The 17193-nt window shown below is 32.4% G+C and overlaps 1 protein-coding gene across 3 annotated transcripts in view; it reads right to left on the minus strand.

The window, feature by feature from the left end:
- LOC127702946 (ileal sodium/bile acid cotransporter-like) overlaps positions 1-17193 on the minus strand; it is a 107581-nt gene that overhangs the window by 84101 nt on the left and 6287 nt on the right. Inside the window, exon 3 of one of the 3 annotated variants that reach the window (XM_052207265.1) lies at positions 15154-16997. The exons of the other annotated variants lie outside the window; for them this stretch is intronic. Coding sequence (XP_052063225.1) covers positions 16321-16997 — 677 coding nt within the window. The 3' untranslated portion in view covers positions 15154-16320. Of the gene's footprint in view, positions 1-15153; positions 16998-17193 lie in introns of those variants that run through there. 3 annotated transcript variants of the gene reach the window in all.

Here is a 17193-nt window from a genome sequence, read left to right on the forward strand (position 1 = left end):
AACCTGATCAAAAGACAATTACAAAACTGAACATTGATACATGAACTACGAAACAATAGTTACTTATCGATATTAAGCTTTATAAGAATATTGATTAGCATAGAAACAATGCAAATCTTTATTCGCATTTTCTATTCTATAGGATATGGTGAATCAAATGAAACCAAACCTAACACATATATAGATATAAGAAGATGTGGTATGAGTGCCAATGAGACAACTCTCCATCCAAGTCAAAATTTATAAATGTAAACCATTATAGGTCAAAGTACGGTCTTCAACACGGAGCCTTGGCTCACACCGAACAGCAAGCTATAAAGGGCCCCAACAATTACTAGTTTAAAACCATTCAAACGGGAAAACCAACGGTCTAATCTATATAAAAAACTAGAAACGAGACACACTTATGAACCACATCAACAAACGACAACTACTGAACATCAGATTCCTGACTTAGGACAGGTGCAAACAATTGCAGCGGGTTTAAACGTTTTAATGGTACCAAACCTTCACCCTTATATGAAACAATATTGTGACATCACAACATAGAAAGACACACTATAAAATATCAATTGAAATGGCTTAACTTAATCAAAAGACATATTAACAACAGTGAACATACACTGAACAAATAAATTTGATCCATGATACAATGTAAATACAAAATAAATAAACTAAGGGAAGAATAGTTAAAGTAACTGTACATGTTATACCGCTGTGAAATGATTAACAATTTAAGAAAAACAATATGCTTGAACAAAAATATCAGCCATTTGCAATTACTTTAAACAGAGCTAAATGAAAATAATTTTGTTGTTAGGTATACGTGTACATATGTTCATCACAAAAATAATTGTAAAAACAAACACATAATCACAAATAAAAAAAAACCAAAACTAAAGCTTTGAAAAGTGTTAATCTTAATAAAACTATGAGTTATATCAGCAAAATGGTCTGCGACTCTTTTTACAAAAAGTCTTACGAGTAAAAACACACATTAGTCATCAACATTTCAGTATAACTTACGACACATTTTAGTCGTAAGATTTTTTTGTGAAAAGAGCCCCTGAATTGCTTCTTTTGGATGATGTCATTTAATTTCATAAGTTACTGAAAAATGAACTGCGCACATACTTCTAAAGCAATAATAAGCTATTTTCAAACAGTTTCTTGTAAATATGCAAAATACTCATATATTTAAGTGTCATGTAAATAACCGAAATATGGTATTTCATAAAATACAGTCTTTGCAAATTTTTCTTTACGTTCATAGTTATTGAAAAAGTTACCAAATAACAACGTCAGACAAAAATTCGAAATAGGCAGAAATGAATTCTCCTCGATATAAATGTTACCATTTTCAACGATTCGTAGAAAATGGTAGAAGATTACTTAACATCTTGTACGCTACATAGAGATCGTTGCTGAACATCATGTACGCTACATAGTGATAGGAGTACTAGTAATCAAAATTAATACTGTTACCCCCAAAATATCTCCACTTTTAGTTCGTTCTCCTAGGGGACACTATGTATTATTAGCTACTTAGAAATGTCCCAACGAACAACAACTGTAATGAAAAAAAGATAACAAAATGAATTAAACGATTTTGTCATAAAGTTTTTTCTTTTCCTTCTAACATTAAATTCCGTGTCAGTACAAACGTACTTGTAACCTTAGCAAATTATGATATATATGCTCTCGGGGACTAAAAGTTTAACAGTAATTGTATCGACTTTGTGGTATTTCATAAACAAATTGCAAATCATGAACTTATTTTGATTCACCATTTAGGCACTACAAACACTTTGTGATCAAAAAAATGTTGGCCATCTTTTACCAACCGAACATTTGTTAAGCATAAATATCAATGATACCAAACATACAGTTTATTGCTAGTCAATTATGCTCGAAACTAAATACTGAAAAATCCGAGTATATAAAAAAAAATTAAGGAGCAATAAACCGGCACACCAAAAACCTTAGAATATTTAGCAATAAACTTGTCTTTTCACATCTTGTCGCTTTTCATCTCATAAGGCTTAACAGTCCAATGACCTTTTGACATTTTGTCATTACTGAGAGTCCGTTAAATACGTATAAAGTCTTTTGTAAAAAGTCCTTATTTCGTTCCAATGTATTAGATGCGTTGCCACCAGATGAAATAAATGATTTCATATTCATTGAATGACAAGCATGGCGGCATCTGTGATAAATAGGTCCCATTAAAACCTAAAGGGAAACAAATATTTTCATCTTTTTTTTATATTTCACGGCCGATCTTTACCAAACTTACAAGAAATTATACATTTTAGGTTATCCAGAAACAATATTTCATTTTAATCTGGTCTGGCGAAATCAAACATTATCCACAGAGGCAATTGTAGACTTAGAAAAGTCAATGCCAAACTTTTCAGGAATGATAACGTGTCTTTGCTTTTATTTCTAAATGCCGTGTGCTTAGCGGAGAGACAGCAGACATCAATTTTAAAGTCTTTGGATGGATGCATTTCATGATGCATGATGATAGATTGAGTCACATAAATGTCAGCAATAATGCCACATACATGTCATCAACAATGTCACATACATGTCAACAATGATGTCACATACATGTCAACAACGATGTCACAGACATATAACCAATGGTGTAACATACATGTCAGCAATGAGGTTTCATGATGCTTGATGATAGATTAAGTCACATAAATGTCAGCAATGTTGTCACATACATGTTAGTGCTGATGTCGCAAACATGCCAGCAATGATGTCACATACATGTCAGTGATGATGTTACATACAATGTCAACAACGATGTCTCATCTCCCAGACATATAACCTTAGCCGTATTTGGCACAACTTTTTGGAACTTTTGGTCCTCAATGCTCTTCAACTTTGTACATGTTTTGGCTTTCCAACTTTTTTGATCTGAGCGTCACTGGTTAGTCTTGTGTGGACGAAACGCGCGTCTTAAATTTTAAACCTGGTACCTTTTGTTAGCTATTATTCGTATGTTTCCCCGTCCTATATGTTCTCCCATTTATTTGCATTGTAGTCCTGTCATGTAATGTTGACATTCTAATGTTATATTTAACATTGCCATAAAGGCGGGAGGTTTGGCTAGCCTCAAAACCAGGTTCAACCCACCATTTTTTTCTTAAAATGTCCTGTACCAAGTCAGGAAAATGGCCATTGTTATATTATAGTTCGTTTCTGTGTGTGTTACATTTTAATGTTGTGTTTCTGTTGTGTCGTAGTTTTCCTCTTATATTTGATGTGTTTCCCTCAGTTTTAGTTTGTAACCCGGATTTGTTTTTTTCTCAATCGATTTATGAATTTCGAACAGCGGTATACTACTGTTGCCTTTATTTACATGTCGCCAATGTTACATGTTACATTGTCAACAATGATGTCACATAATTGTCAACAATGATGTCACATAATTGTCAACTATGATGTCACATGCATGTAAGTATTGATACCACATACATGTCAACAATGATGTCACATACACGTCACCAATGATACCCCATACATTAATAATAAAGTCACATACATGTCAGCAACGATGTCACATACATGTCACCAATGATGCCACATACATGTCAGCAATAATGTCACATACATGTCAGCATTGATGCTACCCACATATCAGCAATGAAGTCACACACATATCAGTAATGATACCACATATACATTTCACCAATGATGTCACATACATGGTACATGTCAGCAATAATGTCACGAACATGTCAGTAATGATGTCATATGTACATTAGCAATGATGTTACATACGTGGCAGCAATGATCTTGTGCACACATGTGAAAGGATGCCATATACATGTCAGCAAGGATCCCCCATACATGTCATCAATTTTATCACATACACGCCAACAATGATGTCACATACACGTGAGTAATCATGTCACATAAATATTACCAATGATGTCGCATGTATACAAGGTTCTTATTGGGCTGTTTGGGAAATCTCAGAAACTTTATTGAACGTATGGTTGGAAGGAATAATATTCTATACGGAATGTGTTTCTAAAAAATATCGCGCTATAGCCAGATGAAATACTCAATTCTGATCGACATGAAACAATGATAAAAGGACACAAATATTAAATCTATTTGTTGAATAGGATTGGAGAATAGCAAATTTTGACATTTAACATAAATCCAGTGATCGGTACATTTTTTTGAAAGTTTTTTTTGTGCCAGTATTTCAACAAAAATTAACATACAGGTATAATATGCCGTTTAAAATTCATTCCTAAATCAAAATTTTAGTTCAAAAATGAACTTTGTCTAAAAATTCACAAATTTTCCAAAGGATCTTTTCGTGCTGGGATTTCAACAAAAATAATTATATATATATATATATAGGACTCGGAGATGCGATGGGGACGCTGAAGTGCGATGGTCACGCTGAAGTGCGATGGTCACGCTGAAGTGCGATGGTCTTCGCCGAAGTGCGATGATCCTTTTACAGATGTTTAATTATTCCAATTGTGGTAGAAAAACAAATAATTGAAATGTGCGAATCATGACATTTGGACATTCTTCTTATTTTTCAGTTTGAATAATCCTTTTGAGCACTTCAACATTATTTATAATTAAATATCAAAAGAAAATCACAGTTATCATTGAACAATTTCAAACGGAACAATTTAAATTGGATAGAAGTGAAAATGAAGATGAAATATCAACAGATGAAACATCAGATGTAATATTTAGCAGATAGTAATATTTTTACAGAATATTTATTGGCTGTGGTGATGATTGTTGTGGGTATGATAGAAATAATCAGAAAATTTAGACAAAGACTTCAAAATTTACTTGACCGCCTAGAAAACCCTGCTGTACAACAAGATGATCAACCACAGGCAGCTCAGGACCAACCCATGACTCCATTACTTGCTCATAATCAACAAATTCCCCCTTCAGAGTCAACCAATACCAGCTGTCAATGTAATGCCACTACAGAAAAGGTCGTTTGGAATTTGATGCGACTGTCATACAAAAGAGAGGTTTAGCTAGCTATAAAACCAGGTTCAAACCACCATTTTCTACATAAGAAAATGTCTGTACCAAGTCAGGAATATGACAGTTGTTATTCATTCGTTTGATGTGTTTGAGCTTTTAGTTTTGTCATTTGATTAGGAACTTTCCTTTTTGAATTTTCCTCGGAGTTCAGTATTTTTTCTGATTTTACTTTTTTCTCAAAGACAAATAAAAACAGTTAAAAGACTAAACTTGTAGTCAAGATTTTTGTATGTGTAAATTTTGTATGTGAAGTTTGTTTATCAATCTTATTGATTCTTTTTGAGAGTTCCTTAATGTTTCAATATGCATGTTAAATATCTGGTTTTACCAAAACATATAAAATCATTAAGTTTCAAAAGTTCCCATCCTTAAACAATTATTCATGTCAATTATTTTTTAAATATATTGTTTTATTTTTTAATGTAACTGATTTTTAAATGATGATACCTTAGCATACTTAACATGTAAAGTTGAAGCTTAACTATCAATACATAAAAAAAACTTACCATTTCCCATTTTTATTCCACATATATTCGTGCCAGTTCTAAAAGAAAGTTTTCGCGGTCTTTTCTTTCATATTAAATTTGGGTATGTGTCGTGTTTTTACATAAATCAATTTTAAGTGACATGTGACACCTTCAGTCTCGACATAGGTTAACTACATGGACGGGTATTATAATTATGATAGATGGTGTTTATCAGTTCAAAGTTTTATATATTTATTTATAAAGTGAGTTCAATATATTATCTCTCAGGTCACATAGTTATTTTTCAATTAATTGATCTTTTTTTACATAGTGTTGAATATTTGATCATATGTATGTTTGTATATTGTTGATGTTGTTTTTTTATAGTCTATTTTACTTTATTTAGAAATTTAGAAAAAAAATGGAGGCAACTTATTTTATACTTGATATCAGTTCAAAGTTTAATATAATTATATTCATTTAAGTGAGCTCAATATATTTTCTCTAAGGCCACAAAGTTATTTTCAATTTGCTGATCTTTTTTACATGGTGTTAAAGATTTATTCATATGTATGTATATTGTTGAGGTTGTTTTGTATAGTCTTTTTTTACATCATGTCATATTAAAGTGCCAAAATATAGTGTAAATACATTGTTGTATTCATTTCATAATAGCATTCACATAATTGTCCTTGACTGATGTATTTCTTTCAATCAAAACTATCTCACGTAACATATTTTTTTGAATGATATATCAGGTTATATGTTTTTTTATATTGATGCATAAAAATATTTACAATGCGATAAAAAAAAACCGCAATATTTCGCTAGACAAACTATAGCTTCATCTAGCGTGCATCTATCCAGGTGAAATCGGATGCAGATAAGAAACATTTGCAGCTCACTGTACATGAATTTTGCTGCCTTGTAAATAATTCAAAGTTTGGATGAAGTTCAAGATTATTTATTTAATTACAAAATTTGTGGTTGAAGTTTGCAACGTTCATTGGCCAATATTACAGACATATAAAGGACGATGCTGTAAAATCGATTATTCTTTATCTTTCCTGTATCTTTTCCCGTCAGGCTTTTTCATTAAGCCCATCAGGTTCTAAAGTATAGATCTGGTGGATCCAAAAGTTTTCTCTTCTCCTTCTCGCCGTGGTGTCCCACTCAGTGTTCACTTCTATGATTTGGAACGTAAACTAAACTATTCCTCATTGATTCTTGGTGTTAAAAAAAACTTTTAAAAATTTCTTTTTTCTGCTAGTATTTCAGTAGGTATAGTGTCCGGCTGGGATCGTGTTTTATCGAGCGATTTGATCGAGTGTGACCACGTTTTTTTGAGTAAATATGATCAAAAATGTAACAGACTTCCTTTCTGGTAAGACGTAAAACAAGATGCTAGAACCTTATATACAAGATCATAGAAGGTAAATTAGTATTTGTGATAACAAGATATTATCAACCATACATTATTTTGTTTTAAAAACGTTTAATTTAGCCTAACAATGCTTTATTCCAAAATATATATAGATTAAAGCCAGTTTTATACACATACCAATGCAAATGTAAACGGAAATGCATTCATGGAATCTATATATACTATTTTTCATTTCCTATCGTTAATTATCCATTTTTAGATGGTGACGTTCCCTTGTCACCATCTTACGGTGTTTATATATCTCAACTTGTACGATTCGCTCGTGTATGTAACAATGTTTTAGATTTTAACGAGAGAAATTTATGTATTACTGAAAAATTATTACACCAGGGTTTTCGATATCACAAACTAGTCAAAACATTTACTAAATTTTATCATCGGTATAAGGACATCATTCGTAAATATAGCTCAACATGCAGACTTCTTATACGTTCAGGTATATCACATCCAATTTTTTATGGAAATATTCTTTATAAAGCACAAAAATGTCAGTATTCACCTCTGAAACTAACAAAACCTTTAAATAGACTTATCAAGAAGGGATATAGTTACGATACTGTTGTCAGGTCATTAAAGATTGCATATTTTGGCGTTAATATTGATTCACTTATAGGGTCTTTGCATCGGCACTAAACACATTTATTTAAAAACCAGTTGTTGGCATGACACGGGTTATGTTCTTCTCATATATGTTATGATGGTATGATACTAAACCCCTAACGGGAAGGATTGTGCCTGATATTCATATGATGAAGACATAATCTTTCAATCAGTTTAATTGAAGTCTGGAGCTGGCATGTCAGTTAACTGCTAGTAGTCTGTTGTTATTTATGTATTATTGTCATTTTGTTTATTTTCTTTGGTTACATCTTCTGACATCAGACTCGGACTTCTCTTGAACTGAATTTTAATGTGCGTATTGTTATGCGTTTACTTTTCTACATTGGCTAGAGGTATAGGGGGAGGGTTGAGATCTCATAAACATGTTTAACCCCGCCGCATTTTTGCGCCTGTCCCAAGTCAGGAGCCTCTAGCCTTTGTTAGTCTTGTATTATTTTTAATTTTAGTTTCTTGTGTACAATTTGGAGTTTAGTATGGCGTTCATTATCACTGAACTAGTATATATATTTGTTTAGGGGCCAGCTGAAGGACGCCTCCGGGTGCGGGAATTTCTCGCTGCATTGAAGACCTGTTGGTGACCTTCTGCTGTTGTCTGTTCTATGGTCGGGTTGTTGTCTCTTTGACACATTCCCCATTTCCATTCTCAATTTTAAGATATACAGACACTTTAAAAAAAATCTTGTTTTTGTATTGAAAAGGACATTTTGGAGAGTAAATTCATTTTTACATGTCCGTGTTTTTTCGAATACCTCCTTGTTTTATCGAGTAAAAAAACATGTTTAATATGGCTTAAAATGTAATATGTCAGTGCATTTATGTTTAAAAAACAACGAAAAGATTCAAATAAAGTACTTTTCAAAGCACGAACCAATGCATTACACTAGTTTGATAAAGCTGTATTTTCACGTACATTTCATAAAAAAGCATCGTTCAATTGTATTCAGAAATCTTCATGTTAGTGTACCGATATAGATTTCATACAGTAAATATTTCGTGATGTAAACAATCTTTATGTGAGCTCAGACATGTTGGATTGAGATGTACGTACACATAATGTGTAAAGCGGGTAAATGCGGTTTTTTTTAACAGAAAATACATCCTTAATGTTTCATTTACTATTTGTCTTGATGGTAATATGTTTTATCGTTTCAGAAAGGCAATAATTTATTTATTATGAATGGAAGGACAAAACAAGACAGTGAGGGTTATCTGACATGCGGAAATGCAAGTGTCGTTGATTATTGCTTAAGTAATACATGTACACACTTTTTACATCACTTTGGTGATATTGAAATTTTACAATTTTCGAATGTTTATTGTCCCTTCGAAATAATGGTTAAGTGTGAAGTAGCGCAAAACAAAACAAACCATAATCTAAATAAAAAACAGATACTATGAACAAATTAAAAATATAAAAATGGGAAAATGGAAAGTTTGAGGTTTTTCAAGATAATATCAATATTGAACAAATTAATAGTATGTTATGAGAGTAAGACAATAACAATAAGAATGATCAAACTTTATTGATATGATTACAAATAAAATAGCAGTAGTCTTCACTGAATTCGCAACAAAAACATTTTGAACAAAAAACATTAAATAGAAAAGTAATAATGTGAAGCCTAACGCAAATTTGCAAAATAAACCTTGGTTCAACAAAGAATGTAAAACGGCTAGGAGTGATTACTTACCGAAAATTCATACGCTCTAAAAGAAAGTCCGAAAATTTACGTAATCTTGTAAAAACGGCAGAAAGACACTATATAAAAAAGTTCTGAATAAAGCACAAAAGGGATACAGAAATGACCTTAGAAAAAAGTTGGATCAAATGAGAAGTGGCAGTCCAAAAGAGTTTTGGAAAGTTCTTAATGAGCGAGAAATTTCCAAACAACCAGATATTTGTTTTGAAGAATTGTTTTCTTTCTTTAAAGAATTAAACTCACACAAAGAAGATACCCATAATGACCCTACATTCCCAGTTACCGAAAATATATTCAATAACATAAATGAAGAACTCAATATGCCAATAAGTAGAGAAGAGATCATCAAATGTGTCCATAATTTAAAGAATATCAAGGCGTGTGCAGATGATAATATTATAAATGAATATATAAAGGCCTCTATTGATAAATTCATTGACATTTTTGAAAAAAAATTCAAATTTGATATTTGAAACGGGGAAAATTCCAGAGTCATGGTTGATGGGGACCATCAAACCATTCATTCTATAAAAATAAAGGCGATAAATATAATCCTAAAAACTATAGACCAATCACTATTGTTAGTTGCTTAGGAAAAATTTTCACTTTTAAATTAAATAACAGACTTAATAAATTATCAGAGCACTTTCTTCTAAGAAAAAAAAAATCAATGTGGATTTCGTGAAGGTTATTCTACTGTTGATTGTATGTTTGCTCCATATTCATTTTTCGAAGTCCTAAAGTACAAGAAAAAGAAATTTTATTGTGCTTTTGTTGATTTTGAGAAAGCCTTTGATACTGTGAAACGAGAAGCTCTTTGGCATAAAATGCTTCTTAATAACATGAATTGGGAAAATATTTAAATGTATCTACAACATGTATCAAAATATAAAATATTGACTTAAACATAACGGAAAGAAATCAGAATTATTTCCATGCGCTATAGGAGTCCGACAAGGTGAAAACCTATCTTCTGTTCTCTTTTCTTTATTTTCAAATGACCTGGAAGATTTTCTGACCGCTGAAAATGTCACTGGCTTTAAAACATTAAGCAGTGACAAGGAGAACAGATTAGATATGTTGCTGAAGTTATTTGTTATTCTGTATGCAGATGACACTGTCATTATGGCTGAGTCAGCAACTGATCTATAAGACTCATTAACGAAATTTAGAAATTATTGTATTAAACGGAAATTAAGAGTCAATGTCGACAAAGTTATGGTTTTTTCACAAGGTCGGCTTCCAAGGAATATAAAGTTTCTTTACAATGATTTAAATATAGAAATCGTAAAGGATTTTTTATTATCTAGGTGTATATTTTTCAAGAACTGGAAATTTTAAGACTTGTAAATTACATCTTGCTGAAAAGGCTACCAAAGCCATGTATTCCTTATTGAAAAAAGGGCGTTACCACAATCTTTCCGTTAAATGTCAAATGGACCTTTTTGGCAAATTTGTAAAACCGATTCTATTATATGGTTGTGAAATATGGGGATTTGGTAACAATGATATTCTTGAAAAAATTCATCTGAAATTTTGTAAACTTATACTAGTCTTCAACACCTAACTCTTATGATTTATGGCGAGTTATGCAGATATCCATTGCATATTGATATTAAAATACGAATGATTTTATATTGGACAAAATTGTTAAACGGGAAAGAGAAAAAAAATTGTGCTCAATTGTTTATAAATTAATTACTCAAATGACACTTGAAACAAGTTTCCGATATGGCTAAAAAACATAGAAAACACTCTAAACGAATGCGGACTTTCCTTTGTATGGACATCTCAAACTTTTTATGATGTAAATTGGCTTAAGCAAATTGTTTAAACTACTTTAGAAGACCAATTTACTAAAACTTGGGTCTCAAGTGTAGAAACCTCTACAAAAACTCTGAATTACAGACTGTTTCAAGAATCGTTAAAAACTGAAAAGTATTTCGATGTACTAAGCGACAAAGATATGTTTACATTCTGTAAATTTAGAATGGTAAATCATAAAATGCCAATAGAATGTGGGAGGTGGTTTGATATCCCAAAAGAATATCGGACCTGTCTTTTATGTGAAGATGGCGATATTGGTGATAAATACCATTATCTCCTCAAATGCAACTTCTTTACAACAGAAAGAAAAGAATACTTAGAAGAAAAAAAAATCCACAAAAAATTGTAATATTCTTAAGTTCAGGGAATTTATGAATACAACTAAACAATCTAAGCTTAGAAATTGTGTAAGTTTATTAGAGTTAAAAAAGATGAAGTGGATTCTCTCAATTAACCTTCTCCCTCCTCCCTTACATTTTAAGGTCCTCCATATAATATACACTGCACATTTTTAACATGTAAACATATTTATGTATCTCTATTGTATTGTTTATTTCCTCAACATATGTACCTCTGTCCACGATGTCACAGAAGCAAGGGTTTGAATCCCGCTAAAGGAAGAACAATAATTTGTTAACGCAAAGAAGATCTAACATTGTTGGGCTAAATTTGAGACGAATTATATATATATTGTGGTGTTAGCCCTGTATAACCACGTGTTATCCGATGGAGAATGTCTGTCATAAAGTTGTCACATGTTTAGACGTGTATAATAAAATTAAAATTTGATGTAGCGGCATGGTAATTAACATTATCATTCTTTACGACAGACAAAATAGCTGATCTGAAAAGTACACCATCTACTTGCCACTGTACATCATGTACTGTGTTACAACCCTACAGATAAAGCCGACGAGGAAAGGCATTACATCGACCACCAAAAGCTATATGTTTATGTAGCCTAGGTGGTCGAGTGGTCTAGGGCACTGGACACGGTACAGGCAGTGTTGCCACAATGTCACAGAAGCAAGGGTTCGAATCCCGCTGAGGGAAGAACAAAAATTTGCTAACGCAAATTTGATTATCTAACATTGTTGTACTAAATTTGAGACGAATTATATATATATATATATAAAATGTCTGAATAATAGGCAACGATGTAACTTGCAAAACCCAGAATGTTGTATACCTTCGTCAGTGTCGATATGGCATGCAGTATGTTGGCGAGACAGAACAGCCATTCAATAAACGCATGAATGGTCATCAAAGTGACCTGCAAGCCCGACCTCCCCGTAAGTCGTCATTTAAGATCACCTGGGCACGCCCAAGCTGATCTCAAAAACCTTACCTTCACTATCATAGACCACAAAGAGGGTTGGTCAAGGGCCGACAGACTTGCTCGGGAAAGTTTTTGGATAAGAAAGTTAAGGACAGTTTCCCCAGAGGGCATTAATGAAAAAAACATAGAATGAGTCTCTTCCATCACTTGTTTCCTGTAACTCAAGCTTAAGTACATGACTCTTACAGTTTTAAGGAATTTATTGCTCCTCCTAAAACATCAATATTGAAAAAAATTACCAGCGTATTGATTCGTGATAATTTGTATAACGATCAAGATTATCATTTCAGTTTGACTACCATATGTAAACAAGATAAAATTCATTTGACATCTAACTGATGAAGTATATTAGTTATCCGAAATATTAAACATTCATGATTTTATTTTTTTTTGGTGATGTTGTACCCTTTTAGACTTGCTTTATATATATATAAGTACTCTAAATATCAGCACAACAATATTAAATCTGCAAATTTGCTTTTGTTCTTCCCTCACCGGGATTCAAACTCATGCTATTGGGATATCGTGACAACACCGCCTGCACTGTGATCGACATGAAACAATGATAAAAGGACACAAATATTAAATCTATTTGTTGAATAGGATTGGAGAATAGCACATTTTGACATTTAAACATAAATCCAGTGATCGGTACATTTTTTTGAAAGTTATCTTTTGTGCCAGTATTTCAACAAAAATTAACATACAGGTATAATATGCCATTTAAAATTCATTCCTAAATCAAAATTTTAGTTCAAATTGAACTTTGTCTAAAAATTCACAAATTTTCCAAAGGATCTTTTCGTGCTGGGATTTCAACAAAAATAATTATATATATATGTAGGACTCGGAGATGCGATGGGGACGCTGAAGTGCGATGGTCACGCTGAAGTGCGATGGTCTTCGCCGAAGTGCGATGATCCTTAAAGTTTCACAGATGTTTAATTATTATAAGATTTTGTTCTTTTATTAGTTAGTATAAACTAGTTAACACAAACCTTTAATATTTTCTCCTGTTGCAGTAAAAACTATCTTGTTCCTTGTTCTCATTCATAACAGCCGTATAAATTCTCCGCGTATTTTGTTCTGTTCTTACTAATCAAGTAGTATTTGCATTTCAAATAACTACTACGATTTTCAGTCATTGCAATACGTACTGGTTTTAAAGGAAAATAAACTTTTATGTAGTGTTTATAGTGGTCAGTATCTGAACGATTGTATGAACTATAATAAATAATTGCTTTTTTTTTGTCAAGCTATTTACAAAGTACACTACAACGTTACAGTAAGGACGGAAAAGGCAATGAGTATGACCACCTAGGTCCTCTTCCGACCGACAGTAAAACCCTTGCCAAAGTGGGGCGTCCGTTTGGCTGTGCATGATGTACGAGTACGCAGTCACGTCCGGTCAGAATGGGGCGTGTAAAGAGAGTGCCACGCTCACTGTACGTAAAGAACCCTTGCAACAACTCTTTGAGGGGTCCGTAGGTGGCCTGTTGCAAGGCAAAATTTCGGTTCTTATCCAATTTACCCTCATTTTTCAGTGGCAGTCTAAATTTCCCGACCTTCATACCAAACGTCCTCTGTTACAGGACCTACCAATTGGATTTATTGTTAATTTGTTCTAGTCCTGAACATGCATGAAATATTTTTGCCGCTGGACTTTAAACAACCAACAATCAATCATTTAAAACTTTCTGTTTATTAATTAAAAAATTATAAAGAAAATAAGGTTTCAACTCTATCAGGTAAAGTTGACCATAGATATACTTGGCAATTTTTTTAGGTCCTTTTGCTCATATAGCTCTTCAAATGTTTCGGTTCTTATACATCCTTGGCTGTCAAATATTCGGCTTTGAGCGTTCCGGATGAAGGTAAATTAAAAAAGCGCCTCTGACGCATGAACATTATAAAGTGTTGTTTTCATTTTTTTCATTAGATACTCAGTTCTACTCAAATGTTATTGTCAATGGGAAAAAGTAAATGGTTGGATTAAGTGTGTGTGTTTTTTTGTTTTTGTATATTGTTGTTTTTTGGGGGGAGGGGGCTCTTTTAGTAGTATATTTTTGTTTATATTGAATTTTTCTAATTTTTTACTGTTATTCCTTAAGTTTTCTTGCTCCTATGTTTTTTCGCCACTGTAAAATATATCCCTGATAAAATACTATTGACTGTAAAAACAAAGGTAGCATGAAATAAAATTGAAAAGATTATGAGTCCCCTGTACTCGGTCCTAAAGACCGTTTTAAAAGGGCCTAGTGATTTCTTATATATCGTTATACTGCAAGGTTATTGTATGCACAATTTTCTATCATTTAAGATCGTGTGTCGTTTTCTGGATGTATTTTTAGTTTGGTGTGTCGTAGAAAATTATATTGACCTATAAATGTGTTTTTTATGTGTTGTTGGGTTGTTTCCAATGAAATTATACCCCACATCTCCTTTTGTTCATATCGGATAGCAGTATCATTGACAATACCCTACATTACTTTGTTGATATCGGATAGCAGTATCATTGACAATACCCTACATTACTTTGTTGATATCGGATAGCAGTATCATTGACAATACCCTACATTACTTTGTTGATATCGGATAGCAGTATCATTGACAATACCCTACATTACTTTGTTGATATCGGATAGCAGTATCATTGACAATATCCTACATTCTCTTTGTTTGTAATTCAAGTCAAAACAAAAGAAGTTTTCAATATATTATTTTTATTTCATAATTGAGTTACACAGAGAATTCGTTGATAAGATTATAAAAGGATAAAAAAAATGGCATTGAAATGAGTATAAGATTCATCAATATATCAACAGTTTTTTTTTACATATGAAATTATGTGCTGCAAATGAGAGACTCTCAGTACAGACACATTGAAGTGTTCACTTGAAAATCGCAGGTGAAAGTCCAAATTTTAAAAACATATAAATATCCAGTAGATATACATATATAGAAAAAATATCGTCGGGCATCCGTGTTAAAACTTGCGGAGGTGGACATTCTAAATTATTTCAACTTTATAAAATGCTCTCTTCTAGCGAAATACTTAAGAGAAAATAAGATAAAGGTCTTTATAAAAATTCTGATATTTATATATGGACTCTTAAGATCATGCCAGCTGTAACTAGTTACTCTAAGATACCAAACTTTTAACATTCTACAGTTACAATCAGATAGTGGAATAGCATTGTATACTTATTTCAAAGTACATTATAACATTTGGATTCCATGGATATTTAAATTATTTTTTTACATTCATCCAGAATTAACCTTTTCTACCATATATATATATATATATTAGAGGCCTCATGATTTAGGAGGGATGTGACAGGGGGCCAGGTCCTCCCTTAAGAAGCCTCATATATGGTTAATGAATGGAATTTTTCTTCAATCGGTGCCCCCTTTCAAAATCCTGGATCCGCACATGAATATGTGCCTTGCGTATATTCTAAATCTCACAACCTTTCGTTGATATGTAACTGTAACTGTATTAAAACACACTCAGCGTAAACATATATTGAACTGTAATTTATTCAGCTCTGATTGTGAATATACATATACCCTTTCTCTCTCACAACAATGTTTTTGTGTAATAAAAACTTACGTATAATCCCCATTGTAATGAGAACGACATACAAATATCCTTTGTCCGTATACTAAACTCTATATGGTTTTTGATTTTCGTGTCGTTTGATTGCTGTCTCAACGACCGTGTCCACATCTGCCGTTGATTACATTAACAAGTACAGTCAAACTAAACAACAATAAATCCTGTTAATATACAGAACATCATAGTACTGTCCGCATACGTAAAATATACAATATAAATAGATAATAAAAATAACAATTAATATGGAAAACTTTTTAGATAACAGTGGTTTTCCCATTTTCTACAAACAAAGTTTGCTCCTTTGAGCCCTTTTTCCTTTTAGGTTTTTTCTTCTTTATACTTCCATTTTCATTCTTCTTTGTACTTCCGTTTTCATTCGGAACACTGTCGTACTTATCCTTGTTACATCGTTTGTATATCAGGTATGGGACAGTAATTAGAAACAATGGAAATGGAGTCATGACAGCAGAAGCGATTGGTGCCACAGCTGCAATAAATCCATCTGGTGGTGGAAAAGCATACATCATTAGAATAATAGCAATTCCTGTATTCTGCATCCCTGTCTCAATTGCAATAGTCTTCACGCGCTGCCATGGTAATCTAAATATGAAAGCTATCAAACCACCCAAAAGGTATCCAAAATACGGCAGTAAACAACCAGCCAATACTATTTTTGGCTTAAAAAGTTTAAAAATATAAAGATTTGAGTAGATACCAACAGTTAACAGAAAAACAATACAAACAACGGTTACTGGTGTTATTACCTTTACTATGACCTTCGTTACTTTTGGAAGTTTTTGATGTAAGAAAACTCCTACAAACAGTGGAGCTATCAGTATCAACAACGTTGTAAATATATTGAGAAATGGAACTTGGATTGTGCTATCTATGAACTGTTGTCCCAGTGTGTATAGCCACATCGGCATCATTCCTGCAAAATATATATGTATTATATAAGTCAAAATGGTGACACTCTGAATGCCAAGATATAAACAATATAAAACAATATGACCACCATAAAAAGTCACATTTATTTCTGTTATCATTTCGACTGATGTTAGAAGATAAGCAAGTTAGTCACACTCACATTTAAAAGTTCCCGCTCATATTGTAGCATTAGGTTCATG

The sequence above is a fragment of the Mytilus californianus genome, unplaced genomic scaffold (genome assembly GCF_021869535.1).
Source record: "Mytilus californianus isolate M0D057914Y unplaced genomic scaffold, xbMytCali1.0.p SCAF_5, whole genome shotgun sequence".
NCBI lineage: Eukaryota > Metazoa > Mollusca > Bivalvia > Mytilida > Mytilidae > Mytilus > Mytilus californianus.